The sequence below is a fragment of the Cygnus atratus genome, chromosome Z (genome assembly GCF_013377495.2).
Source record: "Cygnus atratus isolate AKBS03 ecotype Queensland, Australia chromosome Z, CAtr_DNAZoo_HiC_assembly, whole genome shotgun sequence".
Classification (NCBI taxonomy): Eukaryota; Metazoa; Chordata; class Aves; order Anseriformes; family Anatidae; genus Cygnus; species Cygnus atratus.
In genome coordinates this window covers 81,300,104-81,319,659 of record NC_066396.1, presented here as the reverse complement: position 1 = coordinate 81,319,659, position 19,556 = coordinate 81,300,104, and the positions used below count along the sequence as shown (strand labels likewise).

The 19,556-nt window shown below is 43.8% G+C and overlaps 1 protein-coding gene across 3 annotated transcripts; it reads left to right on the top strand.

Moving 5' to 3' along the window:
• Positions 1-5,615: 5,615 nt before the first annotated feature.
• ARRDC3 (arrestin domain containing 3) lies at positions 5,616-18,931 on the top strand. Of its 3 annotated transcripts, XM_035563245.2 has the most exons (8): positions 5,616-6,183; positions 8,657-8,738; positions 11,199-11,346; positions 12,579-12,681; positions 13,039-13,295; positions 13,721-13,883; positions 14,588-14,742; positions 16,177-18,931. In XM_035563245.2, exons 1-8 carry the CDS (start codon positions 5,904-5,906, stop codon positions 16,231-16,233), a joined length of 1,245 nt encoding a protein of 414 aa, XP_035419138.1. In that variant the 5' UTR covers positions 5,616-5,903; the 3' UTR covers positions 16,234-18,931. The 3 variants fall into 3 exon arrangements, with proteins under 3 accessions (XP_035419138.1, XP_050572566.1, XP_050572567.1); XM_050716609.1 differs by lacking the exon at positions 16,177-18,931 and having other exon boundaries at positions 5,675-6,183; positions 14,551-14,731; XM_050716610.1 differs by lacking the exons at positions 5,616-6,183; positions 11,199-11,346 and having other exon boundaries at positions 8,661-8,738.
• Positions 18,932-19,556: the final 625 nt, after the last annotated feature.

Genomic DNA, 19,556 nt, shown 5'->3' with positions numbered 1-19,556 from the left:
TGACTTTCCAGGAAATTTTTGCTAAGAACAACAAACAAACCAACAAAAAGTAATAGGGTGCTGAGGAGCTACGCCCCTGTTTTTTAGTGAGTGTTGTCTTTATATTTTTTCACACTTAACCACAAGTCTGAGCTAGCGACGGAGGCTCCGCAGCTATGGCACGGCTCTGCTGAGGTTTCATTGTTGCCTCAAAACTTCAGGTGCACACAGACATCCCTACATAAGGGGGAAAAGAAAACAGAACCAGGTGCAGGGCATGACCATGCTCCTTCTAACCCGTACCTCATGCCCCAGCTCTTGCCCCTGCTGGACCGTCCATCACAATCTCTGAAGCAGGCATTTCAAGCACATCCTGATGTTTTACTGACTGCAGCTGGAGGCTTCGGCTTTGGTTGTGCTTTCCAGGAGGGATTAATTTCAGGCAGTGTTCAGGTGTTTGTTTTCTCAGTTTAACAGCTTCAGCAGTTATATTCTCAAAGCAAAGCACGCAAGCGTTCAGTTTAAATGTGACTAACGTGTAACTCCAGCTCTGTCTTTGACAGTAAATACATCTCAGAACTTAAGTTACTCTAGATCATTATTTAACAAGTCTTTAAGACAACAAGGATAAAAGAAAATCTAATGAAGAAGTGCAAACAGTTTCAGTGTGAGTACTTTCAGTACTTCTATAGGCACCTTCTGAAAACAGAAAGATTGGGATTTTCAGCATTACAGCTCCAAATTGCGTCGTGTTCTATCCCACCAACAAAACCTCTTATGCAAGGACACGAATGCAGCCCAGGGAAGCTGCTTCTCAATTCTGACTCCTTCAACTTCAGGAACCATCCTCTTTTTTTTTTTTGTATGGACTGAGGATGATCAGGAACGAGGCCACTAAGAGCAATTTCTCAGTTTTTGAATTCTTTTTGAGTCTCTGCATGAAATAAAGAAACTGTTCTGGAGCTAAAAAGTCAGGGTGGTCTCTGAGGAAATGGGAAATGACTACGGATCCTCCTATTAATACTCATGTGTCGATCTATGACTCAGAGGAGCACTGCAAGCTTTCCTGGCTGTGCTTTCAGAAAAAGTAATGACCATTCTCAGGATCACTGAGCACCACACCCAGCCATGCAGATTTACCTGCGGCAGAGCCAGAACTCACACAAGGTAGAGGCACAGAAGGCACCAAGGCAGAATGGTTCCTGTTTTCACATTTCCAGTGGCCATCAGCGTGAATCGTTCAGCATTGGCAATGCAACGGCTGGGACAGTGTTGAGCATATACAAAATCCCATCAAGAATTTTTCTGGTACTGATTTTGGACGCGGTGCCCTAAATTCTGCCCGTTTGTACATCCACATCCTTCTGCTGGATCTCAGCCTGCACAGCAGTCTGCAAATAAACACGGGTTTGTGCTGCCAAAAATCCCCCAGGATGGCAAAATCCTCCAGGTAAGGTCCGACTCAGGTGAACTGCTCAGAAACAGAGAGGAAGACACAGACACCATGCAGTCATGGATGACAATAGTTAATTTCAGATGGATCACATTATGTACGGTTCTCATATTTTTGGTAAAAATATATTCTCATATCAATGTTAAAATCATTCTGAATTTTCAAGTTTCCAGTGAAGATTCCCAAGCAATGCAGTCTGTCCCACCCAGCAGGCCAGGACTTTTTTTTCTTTCATTCTATAATTTTCTAACAAACTTTTCTTTCCTCTTTCCACCACACATGCAAACGCACAGAGAAAAAAAAAAAAAAAAAAAAAAAAAAAAAGAATAAAAGGCAGGCAAGGGAGAGCGTGCTAGTTTCAGGAAATGGTTTGTTAAGTGAGGTCTGATCTTTATCTCCTTATGGAGGCTGGAATATTGCCATCTCCCTTGGAGCTACTGGCTCCGATAATAGAGTATGACCTTCCTGTTTTTTGTCAGAAAATAAAAAAATATATATTTTAACCTGTTTTTTCAAACTTTATGCTCCTTTAGCATCTAGATAACTTAGCAAGCAAATAATAATAATAATAATAAAGCAGAGAACAGTCAACTAATAACTCATAATAATTACCCAATGTGTTAGGCTTCAGGAAATTCAGGATGATAGATCAGAAATAAAGTTATTTGTCTGCAGAAAGGTTGTTCGATTTATTTTTTTTTGTGCTACTGACATTTTTTATTGTGATTTGTACCATGCATGTTTTAAACACGCCTTATAATTTGAACATTCACATCATCAGTCATACATTATGGGGACAGAAGAAGCAAATTTTTTACTTGAAGCTGACATTCAAACTTGCTGAAGATAAAGCAGACCTCTGGCTGGACACGAGAGACCCAGAACATGAGAGAAGTGCCGACCTCCACAAGCGATGATCTCCTGAGCTTTGCTAATTTGAGTCTGTCATGTACAGGGCCTGATAAAAGGTTTTGGGGGATCCTGACAAATAATAACCAATCTAAGAATGCACAGACTTAAGTCTTCACTGCCTATTCTTAATCTAAGGAAGTGAGACTCAAGCATCTTTGCATTCAGTTTTTAAAATCCTTTTTCAGGTTCTATGAAACTTAATATTTAGCCTAAGAACAGTTCATTTGGGGAAAAAAAATCCTGAAAAATCACTAATTCATGCACTTAACTGAACATCTGAGAGCAACTGCTAAATATGTACTTTAGTCACACTTCATGGCATCTTCTCCATTTAAATAAAAGCAGGTTTAAATAAAGATTTGATGTCATCGTCCTGATTTCATGTTGGTGTGAATTCAGCTTTTAGGAAGTGTTACTTTAATTCCAATTTAAATACTACTCTTTCTCAGTGATGGTATATTTCAAATGCTATACGTACAGCAAGGAGTCTAATATAACATTTTCAAAAGCAACTATATGTCTTAAAAGTCTAACTTAGGTCTTGCAACACTAAAAGATTTGGATTCCAAGTCTCTTAACTGCTTAAGAATATGTTGCCCACAGTCAGAGGGCTTAAATTCAGGGGTCTGTTGTATTTTCACCATGGTATGTGGGTGGATAGTGTTCTGTGTGGGCAGAAATTAGATTGTGTGTAATAAGCGAGTGCTGAAAGTGAGAAAAGGGGACAATCTGCATCAGGAAGACAGGAAGCAGGAGATGGTGCTGTGCAAGTCGAAGCACAGGAGTGAATTTCAGTGGGTGTCAGAGCGCTGAATTGGGAAGGATGAGGGGAAATGGCTTGCAGAGGGCACCAACACTTCCCTGCTGCATGTCAGGCTTGCAGGAGAGCAGAGGCACAGGGCTGGCAGCCGACAGCACGGGCAGTTCAGCACATTTGCCACCAGATGGCAGGAAACATGCACATTACCAGGACGGAGATGAAATGAAGTGTCATATCGCAAAGACTTTAAAAGGAAAGAAGAAAAAAAAAAAAAAGTTACACAGACTGAACGTATGCATGGCTTCTGACGGGAAGTGGGAAATGCATGAATACACGCGAGTTGCACAATCATCCTGCAAAAGTGGTGATCTAAATTTTGTTGTTCACGGTGCTCACTTAACCAAACCGAGTCAGCCCGCGTGAACACGTGCATCCCCCCACCTTTAAGCTACACACCACCGCACGTCACGGCAAGGTGATGTGCGAGGTGGCTGGCAACAAGCCCGCCTAGGTCCGGCGAGAAGAGCAGCAAGAAGGTGGGTGGCATTTCTGGTGAGCAACGGGCCCAGGCGAGTCGGGACAACCTGGGCAGGAGGAAGCGTGGGAGGTGAGCCGAGAGCAGGGCTCAGCAGCGGGCTGGCAGCCAGGAGGAATGGCTGGCGGCTGGAGGCAGGCCCGGGGAGGGGAGCCTGGGGGTGAAAGGAAGGGGTGGTGGGCAGGGGTAGGGGGCAGAGGTGCTGCTGGACTTGCCGTGCTGAACCCTGAGCTCCCAGAACTTGTGAGGCACCTTTAAGGTCAGGTCTTACAATAAACATACATGCAAGGCCAATGCCACCGACTGATCCATTTGAGCTCCAATTGCTGAGCTGCACTGGCGAACTCCTCACTGGCTCATTTCTGGACTTGTCTGCTCTGAAGGTCTCTGCTAGAGATGAGATTCATACCTCACCAAGGCAATTCCTGAATCTGAGGCTTTAACTTCACATACCAACAACTACTAGATTCATAAAATTCTGTCAATTCGGGAGTGTAGGGCTGTGCCTACTATAACCAACAAAATGAGATACTGCAAATGCTGATCCCAATCCATTCTCCTTACTCAAACGGCACAGAGGTGAGAGGCTGCAGGAAGGAGACTCATGTTTTTAGGGAAGAGATAATATGAAATGAAAGAAAAAGAAAAACGAGAGAGAAAATAAGAGAAAGACAAAAACGAAAAAAAGAGAAAGAAAAAAAAAGAAAAAGAAAGAAAAAGACTAAAGAGAAAGGAAAAAGAAAGAAAAGGGAGAAAAATCAAAGAAAGAAAAAGGAGAAAGAAGAAAAAAAAAGAAAAAAAAAAGAAAAAAGAACAAGAGAAAGAAAAATGAAAAAGAAAGAAAAAACAGTAACAACAGCAACAAAAGCAGAATTGTCTTTATTGGGGCACTGGGTCATTATTTCATACCAGAGCTCAGCTCAGATGCTGTGGGTGCATAGCACAGAGTGAATATGAAATTGATGTATACTTGTTGTTGTTTTTTTTAACCAAGCTTTAACAGGAAAATAGAATTAGTCTTGAAAACTGGGTCAACTTTCATGTAAATCAGCACATCTGATCACTCAGGACATGTTGTAATTAACTCAGAACAACAGCATAGCAATATATGGAAATTAGCTTCAAAGATTGTACAATTTAGCATAGCATGGGTATCCAAATGTCCTACTAAATTCAGTGGACTTGGTTCTACATATTTAGAAAAACATCCAAGAATGCTCGGCTATGCCTGCAGCCCCTCAAATTGTTCCATACTGCAGCTGTCTCACTGTTAGAATGAAAAATGGATTTAGTGCTGTTGTTCTGAGAAGCAGACTTATCATCCACTGCATTTTCTTCCAGAAACTACAGTCCAGGATCTGGCAGAGGCTGCCTGCCGTCTGGTGAGGCATATGAGTGGAACCCGTAAGTGTCCACAAATCAGTAAAATCTGACATACCAGACGCTGACCCACAAGCTCACGAATGGTTTGAGCTTACCTGGATCACATCCCACATCGAATCACAGAATGGTTTGGGTTGGAAGGGACCTTAAAGCCCACCCAGTGCCACCCCCTGCCATGGGCAGGGACACCTCCCACCAGCCCAGGCTGCCCCCAGCCCCATCCAGCCTGGCCTTGGGCACTGCCAGGAATGGGGCAGCGGCAGCTCCTCCGCCACACACAGCCGCTCCTTCGCCCCCCGCGCTGCCGGGAGCGGAGCCCGGCGCTGCGCGGCCGCCCCGCGGCACACGGGGGCGCACGCACACAGCGCAACCACGGCCGGCGTCGGGGCCTGGCCCGACGGGGCTCTCGCGGCCCTCTGGGGGCGGCCGCGCGCTAAGGGGATGGGCGGTGGGAGCGCGGCGCGCATGCGCAGCGGCGGGGAGGGGGCGTGTCCCGCCGCCGGGTGGGCGGGGTGATAAGGAGAAGGGGCGTGGCGACAAGCGAAGAGGGCGTGGTGATTGGCGGAGAGGGCGTGGCGACGGCGGGAGTGGGCGTGGCCGGCCGCCGTTCGCCGCGCTTATAGCGGGGTGCCCGCGGCACGGCCCTGTCTTTGTGGGCAGAGCGCAGCGCAGCCGGGCGGCTCCGAGCGCTCCCGAGCGCCGGCAGCCGGGCCGCCGCAGCCCGCCCGCCCAGCCCGCCCCATGCCGGGGCTGTAGGTCGGCGCCGAGCCTGCCTGCCGGCGGTGGGTGGCGGAGCGAGCGGCCGGAGGCCCTCGGCGCCTCCTCGCCTCGCGCTTTATTTTTCGTACGGTCCTTTATTTTTCTACGCTTCGCTGTACACCATGGTGCTGGGGAAGGTGAAGAGCTTGACGATAAGCTTCGACTGTCTGAACGACAGCAATGTCCCCGTGTACTCCAGCGGGGACACGGTCTCAGGAAGGGTCAACCTAGAAGTGACAGGGGAGATCCGAGTTAAGTCGCTGAAGATCCACGCGCGGGGGCACGCCAAGGTGCGCTGGACGGAGTCGCGGAACGCCGGCTCCAACACCGCCTACACGCAGAACTACACCGAGGAGGTCGAGTACTTCAACCACAAGGACGTCCTCATCGGCCAGGAGAGAGGTGAGGGGGCTCTGCCCTTCCCCGGCCCCTCGCCCCACAGCCGGCACCGCCGCGCCCTGCCCTGCCCCGCAGCATCCCTGCTCCGCGCGTGGGGGGGGGGAGGAGAAGGAGGAGGAGGGCGAAGAGAAAAAAGGAAAAAAAAAAAAACTCTGAGGGACTCCGGGGTTGTTTTTGCGAAGTTTCCACCCTTTGTTAGAAGCGGTTCAATCCTGTTTGGGACCGGTCCTGGCGAGAGGGAGGGGGGTGCTGCCGCTCGGCGGCGGAGATTGGCTGCGCGCGTCAGGTGGTGGCGATGACTTAATTCCTAGCACAGGAAAATAGTCCCCGAGCCGGTTATGTAATGGGGAACGCTCCGCACCCCCATTTTCAATTATTTTATTATTTTTTCGATGCCTCCCCCCCCAGCATGCAGCACGTTCGCTGCGGAGAGCCGTGCGCGGCTGGGGTGTCTCCCCTTCGCTTTGGGGACAAAACGGTTTCTTTCTCCCCTTCCTTCTGAGGAGAAACGTGTTTTTTATGCCTTCGGGCTTTTTTTGGAGAAGTTTCTCCGCACCGTGCACGGAGCTTTCCTAAGATCTGTACAGAAGCAGACCACAACCTCCTTTTCTCCCCTTCTTTTGTTGTATTTTTTAATTCCTGCCACCAACGTTAAGCTCCCTTTCCGTGTTTAATTCCTGCCACCAACGTGAGGCAGCCCTCACAGCGATCCCCAACCCGTGCTTTGCCGCTGGCCCCCGCACGCCCTGCGGGGGGGCGGCGGCCCCGTCCCGGCCACCCACCGGTGTGACTCCGCACCTTGGGGTGCGTGTGGAGGGGGGCACAACGGCCGGCGGGTCCGCGGTGAGCCGGGCTGCACCGTGCTGCGCCGCTCCCCCCACCCGCCCTGCACCGCCGCCTCCCACCGACTGCCGCCCCTCAGAGCTGGCAGCCGAAGCCCAGCCCCCCGCGCGCCTCCCGATTGGCCGCCCGCAGTTTGTTGCCTTGTTGCTAGGGCGATGCCAGCCGTTGATTGGCTGGCGGGGGAGGGTGCTGAGAGGGCTCGCGCTTCCCTCCTTCACCCCCTCCCTCCCCCCCACCCCCCCCCAACGGCCGCCCGGTAACGGTCGCCGCGCGCGGCCCTGAGGGGGCCCGGCCCGGAGCGGGCGGCGTGAGGGGGGCGCGGCGGAGCCTTCCGCCTCCTCCTCCTGCCCGTCCTCCGCCCGCCCCCCGGTGTAATGTATACCGTACGTATACGCGCGGCTGGCTGGGATCCGCTCGCGCCGGTTTAGGCCGGTCCTCTCCTGCTCCAGCCGGGCCGCTGACTGACAGCGCGGCGGGGCTGCTGAGCTGGCAGGGCGGCCGCGGGGCCGGGCTGAGCCGCGGAGACAATGAGAAGGGGGGCGAGCAGCACGGCGGCCCCCCCCGGGGACCTTCCGCTGCCTGGAGGGACGCTAGTGCCACGCATTCCCTCTCCTCCTTCGCCACTTCATTTATTCATCTTTTTTATCATCATTTTTCACTGTAGGCTCGTTGTGGTGCAGTATACAAACGCGAGCACCCATGTCTTTATAGGACAATGGAAGCCTAAAATTTGATGTGCTTCCGTTACAGCTCCCTGCTATTAAAGAAATTGCCTCCCCCACACCGTCCTACTGTACCTGTGAGGGTATTCCAGCCCTTTTGTGTAGGAGGTGCTCGATTATTTTTTTTTCCCTCTCAACTTTCTGCTTCGACGGAGTCAGCGTTTTTTCTGGTTTTGTGGTAATTATATCGGAATAAACCACAAGTTCGTGGCAGCGTTTTAAGCAATAGGAGAAATCATAACCACAAGCAAAGGTCGGCGTTCTTGGAACTAGCAAATATTTGCTCTCTGACCAAGACTGAGTTAAACTCCTGAGATTTTGTGGGTTACCTCCACACAGTGCTAACCAGGCAGATTGCCGTTTCTCTGTGCCCATGAATTTGGTGCTTTCCAGGTGGTGCTCGGATGCCGTTTCCACTGCCCCCCTCCTTTTCCACAGTCTTTTTCTGGTGATTTCATTTTTGGGTGCTATTGCCAGGCAGTAGACAAAAGGGACCTGAATCACAAAGTGTAGTCTTACACAGCGAACTTCAAGCCACATATAAGACCAGTTAATACCACTAAAGAGGTCTTCCCATTTTAAATTTTAACTGAAAATCATTGTCAAAGCATGGTTTCCACTACCAATCCTTCAGGCAGACCTTGAAATGGCAGCAGTGACAGCTGTGTCCCTGTTGAGAGGCGGGATTATGAATTAGAGCAAACGAGCCTCCACTTTCACACAAACCTGTCCATTTTGTGCACCTCAAGTGCTGCAGCCCAATCCAGAAGGTCAGGTTCTTGGGACACCCTATTTCAAGCCTCGCAGTGAGCGTGCAGATCCCCTTCATGCCACAGAAGAGGCCTGTGTAATGTACTCTGCTGCCTAAAACATTTGCCGATGGAATATCATGTTGGGTTTTTGCCTTCTAGATGATGACAACTCTGAGGAAGGCCTTCACACAATCCAGTCGGGAAGGCACGAATATGCATTCAGCTTCGAGCTTCCACAGACGTAAGTGCCTGCTTGTAACATGCTGTGACGCCCGGAAGTGCGCCTGCTTTGGGTGGAGGGGAAACCTTTTCAGTGGTGGCAGGAGTTGTGCTGCTGCAGAGGACATATCCTTCAACTGAAGAGGTTGTTTTTACACTTCACAAAATGGGAGCACGTTGCTGCCCGGTTCCTGCCCACTCAACCAAGTTGTAACTGACTCAGTGTCTTCCAGTATTTTACCATATTCCCAAGGTGAGGGGTGAGTTGAACTGGTTTGAGTCCTGCAGGGTGGCTCAGATGCCTTCTAACCGAGCCTGATGGTGGCAGCCATGCAGGCCAGCAAAACTTGAGATAAGACTCCAGCTTGATTGTCTGGGCTCAGGCCGGGACAGATGTGGCCAGTTAAACTACCTCTGAACAAAAGAGGAGATTGTTCTGGTTCAAATAAGATGTATGTGCATGGGCTGGTCTCTGTGCAAAGAGCCTGGATGGAAATGAGCAAATGGATAAGTAGACGAGCCCAGAAATATTCCTGTGCAGCATCCCATTTGTCTCAGAACAGATGAGTGAAGTGAGAGTGAGAGCAGAAGTGTTAAGATAGAGATTGCCCCCCACTCCAAAGGCTGAAGAGTGAAAGGTAGATATCGTCAGCAGAAGGCATACATAAAGGAGCTCCCAGCACAGAAACTAGCTAGGATGCAAGTTGCAATGAAACCAAATGTGCAGGATCAGAGAGGGTCTGAGCATGGATGGAGAAGAGGGAGAAAAAGGAGTTTCCTCCTTCAAAAGGCTAGCAGTGAAGTCATTAAAGTTGGAAAAAAATTGGCAGAATGTTACATGAAATAGCACAGTATCTCATTAAAGCTGGTAAACCATCTGTTTGTTAGGGGTGCTGGCTTTAGCAGAACCTGCAGATGATAAACACTTCAGCGGGTCAGTTTCAAAGTGAGCAGTGTAGAACTTCACAGTAGATATTCCTGGAACATTGGGTAAGACCTGTATTTATGGAGATTTTTAGAGGAAATTTACTGTTCCATCGGAATCTCAGCTACAAAAAGCAATGGTGCTAATGCTAGTCTTACCTTGAGTTGGAAGGGATGAAAAAGCAGGATACATTAATGTGAAATATTTAGCGTGAAATTAAAGAGGCAGTGAAGTACCACAAGCATAGCTCAAAATAGAGACTTAAGCAACCTGAAAGAATGACTGTGCAACCAGCTTCTAATACTGTAAAAAAAAAAAGTCTGGTATTAAAAGTGTAAAGGCTTGAATTTTGACACTGCCTATTTTCTATTTCTTGGTACTGACTATCTGTGGAATATTCCCTAAGTTTATTTTAAACAAATTACAGTGACAGTGGAAAGGAGGAAGACATTCAGGGGCTTTCTTGATATTTGCCCTTAAGGATATGCGGCAGGATGAAATACTGAATATCGATTAGAAGATCCTCCTTCTGGATCATTAGAAAAAGTGAAAATTCCAGATAGGCAAAAATGTCAAGCCTGTAACTGGTAAAGAATCATTCTAGTTAAGCACTAGGGTGGCTAATAGCATTCCCAACAGAAGATAGAAAAGCTTTGTGAATATTTTGTTAAGTTACATACTGCAATGCATCAAAACTTAAATGCTTCAATAACTTAATACTTAGTTTTAATCAAAAGTACTGTTAATTGGAGATACGTAGAATATCAACTTCTTTTGTCTTTTCATTTTTATGATGTTACAGGAAGAAAAAGGGTAATGCTGAAAAGTTTGGAGAGCTTTCCACATCGTTTTTCCTCCAAATCCCATAAACAACTTCAGTAAGAGTTCAGAGCAGAATAGCCCAGATCATTTCGTGTGTGTATACCTATGCATACATACACACACACACCATATATTTTACATGATGTTCTAGGCTGGTCTCATCAGGGTGCAGCAGAATCAGAAGGCACTTCCAATAGCCTCTCTCTATTCAGAACTTGAAATTAAACTACTTATCCTGCTTAAGATGAAACAAATTGCACACTACCGTGTGTTCTGTAACCGCTAAAGTAAACAAGACACTGAGATACCAGCCAGGCAGACAATACACTTGCAGTTACAAAATACAGTGTCCAAAACAGTAATTTGTTGATACTGATGCTAATTTTAAGTTGGTAGTCTTAATGTGGCCTTAAAAGGGCATGCTAAACATGAAAGTGGCCTCTTAAGTTCAAAGGACATGTGAACTCTCCTGGCATTCTCTAGTGCAATTCTTTAATTGATTCTTAAAATCTGTGCAAAACTGTATTAGGATGAATTGGAGATGATTTTTTCTCCCATCTTTAATATTGACTTTTTCTCAGATATGGAAACTTTGCAAATAAGTTACACTTCCTTAAATATTAGAATGCATTAAAAATACAGTTATATATACTAATCCCTAATCTGATCGATGATATCATTATTATAAAGGGTGAGAAAGATTTTACTCAATTTTGACCTTTGTGTCCTGCACAGACCACTTGCTACCTCATTCGAAGGCAGACATGGCAGTGTGCGCTATTGGGTGAAAGCCGAATTGCATAGGCCTTGGCTTCTACCAGTAAAATTAAAGAAGGAATTTACAGTCTTTGAACATATAGATATCAACACTCCTTCATTACTGGTAAGAATTGACAGAATTATTCTTTGTTTCTGGCATAAAAATAACGAAGGAAAATAACTGAAAAAATATCGACATTGAATTTTATCTAAGACTTATTTACTAGTTTAGCAACGGCTGATCTTTTGAGCATTATATCAGTTTGGCAACTCTTTAATTACTGGTATTTTGAAAGCTAACTTACCCTGTACTTGGAGTTGCTTTGTTTTTAAGATGTGTAAAATGCATTTGTCAATTTAAAATTGATACCACTAAATTGTAACTCTTCATTAAGAAGGAAATTTTTGTGAACTGTTCCTCTGAAATTTTGAATAAAGAATAATACATGGAAGGAACAGTGTAACTTCAAAGAACGTTTTAGAGAGAGACTGCTAACTTAAAAATGCAAAGTGAAAAATGTACTGGTGTGCATAATTGATAACTTCCATATGGATGGTTTTCTACCAATGGGGAGAAATTATCACAACTCTGTATGATCTTTTCCTGAAATGTCATTTCATTAAAATCATTTCAATATCAAAACTGCTTTCAATGAGGCAATTAAATCAATCTGGCTTAAAATTCCTTTTTTTCCCCCTTTTCTCAAACTAATCTATGGGAGGGAGAAAAAAAAAAAGTCCATTGAAATAGGTTTCTTGTGTGTATGGGTGAAAAATCAGACTTGCAGAGGAACACTGGCCTTGCGCAAACTCCATTAAAATCAAAAGACTCCTGTTTGACTTTAATGGGCTTTGGATCAAGTCCGAAATCCTGATGCTGTGTAAAATAACAAAGTCTGTTCATTACAGATGATACGGGATCATTCAGAAACAGAGGAAATAGCAGTAGTCAAGGTTACAGTACTTTAGTTATTGTTTCTGAAATAACAGCGTAATGGAAAGTCAGAAGATGTTCCAATGAAAAGCTTTGCCAACAGTATGTTGGTATATGTAGGCTATGAAGCCTTTTAAGTTATACAGTATTTATTTTACATATATAAATTGTTTTCAAGTGTGACAGTAGTATGGAGGCTGGCAGAGGAAACAGTGTTAATGAGAAATGGGATTAGGACATACTGTTTGCCTGCCTAGTGCCATTTAAATTGCTTGAGCTTTTTTCCTATAAATGAAACTGTCTTTGTTTAACAACATGCGTAATACTAAGTATGTAACGAAAATTACTTTTCTTGTAGATTAAAATACATGGAGATTTGTGGAACTATTAATTAAATGGGCAATGTTGTTCTTTTCTTGCAGTCACCCCAAGCAGGCACAAAAGAAAAGACTCTCTGTTGTTGGTTTTGTACCTCAGGCCCAATATCCTTAAGTGCCAAAATTGAAAGGAAGGGCTACACCCCAGGTATGTAACAGAAGTGATTATAGGAAATGTTTTTCCTTTCCTTTTTAAACTTCCATGTAAACAGAATATTAAAACTGATCTTACCATTTCAGTCTGCATTCAGCAATCTTCCCAGTATATTGTTAACTAAGTTGCTAGTTGTGTCCCCAAATTGCTGAAGGACATACAGTTTTATTTATTTCTTTACGAATTAGCTAATGCTAGTTTATAAGCCTACTACTGTTAACATCAATAGATGCTTTTAAAGATGTAATGCATTGGTAGCAGAATCCACCAGTGCATTAAAATAATGTGCAGAAAGTGGCAGTTTGCTAAAGCTTGTGAATAAAAAGGATGTGAAATTTTGTTTTGTTTCAGGTGAATCAATTCAGATTTTTGCTGAGATTGAGAACTGCTCTTCCCGTATGGTGGTGCCAAAGGCAGCCATTTACCAAACACAGGCATTTTATGCCAAGGGGAAAATGAAGGAAGTCAAACAGCTTGTTGCCAACCTGCGTGGAGAATCCTTGTCATCTGGCAAAACAGAAACCTGGAACGGCAAAGTGTTGAAGATTCCACCTGTTTCCCCTTCAATCCTTGACTGTAGTATAATCCGCGTGGAGTATTCACTGATGGTATGTTGGGTGGTCTACTTCCTTTGAGTGTGTTTGGTTTCTATCACTCCTTACGGATCGTTAACAAGCCACTCTGTAGCAGTTGCAAAACAAATACATACCACAATACATAAAATATTAGTGTCCCAACAGAAGTTTTGTTAGTAATTTGACTTAAATCTTGTAATTTCTTAAACTATGGTGTGTTAGCTAAACAAGCAAGTCATGAGTAGATGGGATTTCCATGTGTGCGTTTGTGTTAAGAATCTTGACCTGCTTTTAGCTTGCGGAGCTTGTCTCCGTAGGGATGCGGGCTCTAAAACTGACTGTTAGGAACAAGTTCCTCATGAAAAGTCCTATGGAAAGAACTTCATGAAATAATTGTAAACGATCATACAAATCTACATTTTAATCATATACCTCTCCCTTTTTTTTTCTCTCTTCAGGTCTATGTTGATATTCCAGGAGCCATGGATTTATTCCTTAACTTACCACTGGTCATTGGTACCATTCCTCTACACCCATTTGGTAGCAGAACATCAAGTGTGAGCAGCCAGTGTAGCATGAACATGAATTGGCTTGGGCTGACACTGCCGGAAAGACCAGAAGGTAACTTGACAATACAAATCCCAATCAATTTGCTAGTCTATTGCTTTGAATTTCACCTGCTTTGTTTGCTGTCATGTTAGCAGACCCAAATTACGTCCTTTTATAATACAGCCTACAGGAAATCCCTTGTGGATGTTTCCTTGACACCTGCTTGTGCTCTGTGGAAGGACAGAGTTCCTTTCCTCTTAGCCTTTCTCTCAAGAAAAAGCAGTGAAATCCTGCTGTAAGTGAAAGTGCATGATTCCATTGTGTCTCAGACTTAGCTAACGAGGCTGGTTTGTGAGAAGATGCTTCTGTTTTCAGTAGCAAATCTCTTACTGAAGGAGAAGCTCCTTCTCTATGTTCTCACGTACCTAATAAACATCCCTTTTCCATGTACAAATCTCAGTCTTAAATTTATAGAGTCCAAAACTGCAGTGCCTTCCTGTACAGAAATAGAGCATTCAGGGCGCGTTTTAAATCCTAAGGGGATTATTAAGCCACAGTAAGGAGGCGTTAGTCTGTTCTTGAACTTGAGTACAATTTTAGAATAAAATAAAATGGCTTTCTTATTCTTCCTTTCGTGTTGAACAATTTTTAAGTTACTGATGAATTATCTACCTGCTGGTGCATCTTTCAATGACAAAAGTTTAATATTCATCATGTTATATATTTTGACATGCATAAGAACTGTTGTTCGAACTGCGTGTACCTTTTCCCTGCAGCACCTCCTAGCTATGCAGAAGTGGTCACGGAGGAGCAAAGACAGTCCAGCCTTGCACCCTTAGCTGCTTGTGATGACTTTGAGAGAGCTCTGCAAGGGCCATTATTTGCATACATCCAGGAGTTCCGTTTTCTGCCTCCACCCCTCTATTCAGAAGTAGGTACCTCAAACAAAACACAATGTGGGGATTAATTCACTCTTTTTCTGAACTGTGTTGTGGAATATATGCAGGAATTGTTTTCTCCTTCGTAAAATCAGGAAAATACACTAAAATCTTTTTTAGCAAAGAAGCAGCAATAAGGCAACTTCATTTTTTTCCTCTTTAAATCAAGATGCAGATGAATCGTATCAAAATGCTTCAATGCTTGCTTCACAGCATGGGTTACCTGCAATTTTTTTAATGACTTGTGCAACCTTAAATTTGAAAGGTGCTTTGTCAAGTGCCTTGGTTTACCTATCATGCTCTTTACTGTACAATTCTGATGCTTTTCAGAAATTTCCTGAGTGTTGTTTGGAATGACAACTGTATTTACATGTGTACACACACACGTGGTTCTGCCTATGTATGATTTCAGAAGCTTCAGGCAGAAAAGGAACAAAGGTGTTCCTACATAGGCATTTCTTCAGCAATTGCATTTTTAGTTCTGGAAAAGCCACTGAATAACTTAACTGTGATAAAAACTTTAAAAGCTTCCCATGTTCGTATCTTCCAGGTAAAAACAGTAGGATAGGGCAAAAGAAAAAGTACTTTCCTTTGGCTAAAGCTTGCCTGAATTCATTCACTTTTTAAGAAAACAGCAATATGCAGCATGATGCACCTTCTTTTCCCCCTCTGATTCCTTTGCCTCTTGAAACACCAGCCTGCTACTGAGTGGGCAGAGAGGGCCACTTCATTTGTGTGCTGGAGGCTTCTCTGACAATCATGCTGGAGCTTAACTACAGAATGCAGCACTTGAATCCTTTTCATTTTAGGTACTTAAAGGTTGAGAATGCAGCTTGCTTTTTCTCTTAAACTGGCAATATAAAATTAACCACTAGAATGCTGTCTAGAAGTGTGCACTTGGGTAGCTCTTGCCACCCATCTTCAGAGGCTTAAGTTAGGTTGCACCCCTTCTTCCTTTCTGTGCAGAAAGGAAAGTGTTAAGGTGTAAAAACAAAAAACAATTTCATAGGTTGAGGACTAAATACTTCTAAATTAAAAGTAGAATGACCTACTGATAATTCTGTCTAGTCTGAAGTAATCTTCTCATCAATTCAGTATTTTTAAATGACTATTTTAGTGGCGCAAGTCATATGTATCGTCTTTTTAGTCAACAGTAAATAATACAAAAGATCTGTGCTACTAAAGGTGAGCTTTTCTCATGCTTTTAGATAAACTACAGTCTGGCAGCAATTTTAGAATCTTCTGCTCTAGCAGCATAGGTTATTTTTCATTCAAAGTTTTTTATGTTAGTTTAAATTATTTCAGTAACTTTGGATAAGGAAATAATGTCGTACATTGATCTTTATTAAGCTTGGAACCTTTCATTTCTGCCAGTTCATTCTAAAATAACCCGGGTGGTGATTTTTTTTTCCCCTTGTGTCATTCAGATTGATCCAAACCCAGATCAGCCCACAGATGACAGACCATCTTGCCCCTCTCGTTGAAGGAATCCATAAAAAAGCTGACGTGACTTGGGTTTTGAATCGTACCTGCCATGTTGAAGGTCAAGGAGTCATAGTGGAGATGCTTTCGAAGGAAGTGGTTTTGCTCTTGCCTGTATGGTGAATAAATGAAAACAACCTGTGATTATGCTTTGAAGCCTACAATAACATTGTAGGACTGCTCCACATGCTTGAAGACCTGAGCTTCCCCCCCTCCCCTTTAAATACTGGCACATACTAGGAGCAGCCTTACTAACCTACAGTCATGTGTGTCAAAACACTCAAACCACATTGTAAGAGAGGGATGGCTTTCTCTTATGATTTTGAAAATTTGCACATGCTCATTGCTTATGTTGTGCGGTTCAGTGTCACTACAGCTTTTTCTCATTTATGCCGCACTGTTGTTACCCCCCTCTTACTTGTTTGTGGTCTGCACAACAAGGAGCAAAAGAAAGCTTTGAAAAAAAAAAAAAAACAGCAGCAGACTTCAACAAATGCACTGACTTTTTCTTTTCTAATTTAATGTAGCCTGGACTTTACCTGCATATGCACATGCTCAGAATTGTCCTAGTAGGCTGGTCATGTATCACCTCTTCAGCTTGGATCCTGTTGTGGATTTATTTACAAACATCAAATGCCTTCAAGCCAATCCTTCTTGCTGTATGTTTTGCAGCCTACTGTAGTAGATAAGCAACAGAAATGGGGATATTATAGGGTTTGGGGATGGAGAGATACCAGAAGGAAACTAATAGACTTTGTTGAGATTATATTCCTTCTTGATTTCTTTTAAGAATTTGTTGCCTTTCTACTATTACCGCAAAGCAGCATTTTGTTACAGACTGCCTAAAAATCACTTAATCTCAGGTGAACTCATCACTTGCCAAACTGTTGGAATGCTATTTGTTTTGTTACATTGCACTGTTGAATTACTTCTTCTTTGTTTTGTGTTTGTGTTTTGTTTTTGTTCTATATTTGAGAGGGGGATCTGCAATAGGGACATACACAAAAGTTACAAAAGCCACCCTCATTCCCTTTTCTTTCTACATTACGAAGAAGATGTTCAAGTTGTGAAGCTTTAAAAAAAAAAAACAAAGGCACAAGTAAAAGCAGCACCCGTAGACACCAGCTCAGCCTCGAATGACTTCTGAAAGGAAATAGGCAAATGCTGTCCAGGATTCATAGGCAGAGAGATACTTCAACTAGTAGGGATGGGAAGGGAAAGTAAATTTATTTTTATACATAGTTACCTAATCACCAAAAATTCTGTATATAATGAGGCTCTAGTAGAAAGTATGTTTCAATTGCAGGAAAAGCTTGGACTATGCTAAGAGCTCAGTTTGTGCACTTTGTACTGTCTTCAGGGTTTATGATACTGTAAAAATAGAGTAGAAGTATAACTAAAGTGGGGAAAGAAGATCAGTGTTACCAGCCATACTTGGGTATTAGTTAGCTGAAGATTGCTTCAATGATTGCATCCGCTATGTGACTTAAGAGCTTTAAAACGAAAAACAGCAAATTCCAGCATGCATTCGTTCAGAACGTGAGAAATGACAAAGGTAGAGCACTCGCCCCTGAGTGCGCCCCAAGGAAGAAGAAAGTGCAGTGGAGCCATGAGATCTGCTAACACAAATACCAGCGCTTAGATGCTAGAGATTCATACAAGCCAACTTCCCTTTTCAGAACTTGTAGCGCAGGCTGTTGACAAAGGGACATGCTTCTGGTATTGACTACTTAAATCGAGGCCTAATCCATCATGTGTCTATCTCCTTGTGCAATAATACAGCTCAGAAGGGAGGGGGAGAGGAAGGCTGGTGTTGCTGTGTGGTGCTTCTTCTTAAAAAACTGCCTTCTTTTTAAGGCTTCACATGTACAAGAAAATAGGCTTTTCCATAAGTGGCCTTTATGAGAACATGAAAGATAATTCATGTTTCACAAATGCTGACAGGGTGATAAAATACAAATGAGTCGCGTTTTAAGTGATTCAGTTAAAAGACGTGGGCTTTGAGCATGAATACTGGACAAGAAGGAAATTGGGTGGTGATGTCTTAGGTTATTAGGCCAATTTTGTGAGTGTCCCTTCCCTCTACCCTCTCCAACCAGAAAAAAAAAAAAAAGCTGAGGGGATCGTTGGCATAAAAGGGCATTTGGTGGTTTTACTTTTTTTTTCCTTTTTTGTTGTGTTAACAGAATAGGGAACAATTGCTGATATACATAGCATTAAAGTACTTATCACAATACAATGGAGAATTGCATACGAGGCAGGATTGACCAATATAGTAGTAATTGACATGGCATCACAGCCTTTGTGATCGGAGTGAAAAATCCCTTAACTTTTATCAAATAAAATTTTTCTGTTTAAATTCTTTTCGTAGTTGTTCAGAGGCATTACTCTTCCGCAAGTATTGGTCAATTCTCAACATTACAGAACATGAGGTTCACAGTTGTAGCCCAGTATTTTATATAGAATTCTGATCTGAATTAGGAAAAAGTAAGTAAAATCCAAACATTAGAGAAACAAAGTGCAATATTAAATGTTTGCTTTATAGATTATATTCTATGGCTGTTTGTATTTTTTTTTTTTTTTTAGGTTTGGTGCTGAATATGTCCTTGTAGACTCTGTTTTAAGAAAACAGTATGTGGAAAACAATTTAATTTTTCCTATTGCTTTTACTTGTGGAAAATAAACTTTTTTTTAAAAAGATCTTAAATGTTTTCAGCATAAGGCATAATTTCTTACACATGACCTAAACATTCCATTCAGAGACTGTCTAGGTGTAAAATGACCCAGGGGAATCGTGATGGTGTTCCTTTCCGGGATGTGCCATGCCAGTGTGGGACCTTTTGGGGTGGGAGGAAACTGGAAGGGGATTTTTTTCGAAGGCAGGGGTGCCTCCTGTTCCCCCCTGGGGAAAACCAACTGCAGAAAACCTCCACCTGCCCTGTGTGCAGGACGTTAATGCAGCTCCGGGTGCTCAGCGGCGAGGCCCTGCTGTGGCATCTTGCTTCCGCATACCACATGCAGCTGAGCCCGCTGCGGCATGGATTATCGTCGTCCTCCGGCATCAGCGTGTTGCTTGACCTAAGAGCAGGTTCACCAGGCCAGCTGTCAGGGCCACAGGAGGCTGGCGCGCGCGGGGCTCCTGCTGATTATTTTATACCAGGACAACTTTTTTTTTACTACCTAATTTCTATTGCTACGTGGCAGCATTAGAATTTAAATTAGCATCAGTGTCATTTAAGGGACAGGACTGTCTAGCAGTTTCAGGCAGTATTTTCTTGAAGTCTCACGTTTTTCAACCAGAACCTCTTCATAACGATTCTTTGAA

Bases quoted from the DNA above. Each gene is read 5' to 3' on its own strand.
- ARRDC3 (XM_035563245.2), top strand. From the start codon at position 5,904: ATGGTGCTGGGGAAGGTGAAGAGCTTGACGATAAGCTTCGACTGTCTG. The intron at 8,739-11,198 runs GTAAGTGCCTGC...TGTCCTGCACAG, and splicing joins AGCTTCGAGCTTCCACAGAC to ACCACTTGCTACCTCATTCG. The intron at 13,296-13,720 runs GTATGTTGGGTG...TTCTCTCTTCAG, and splicing joins GCGTGGAGTATTCACTGATG to GTCTATGTTGATATTCCAGG.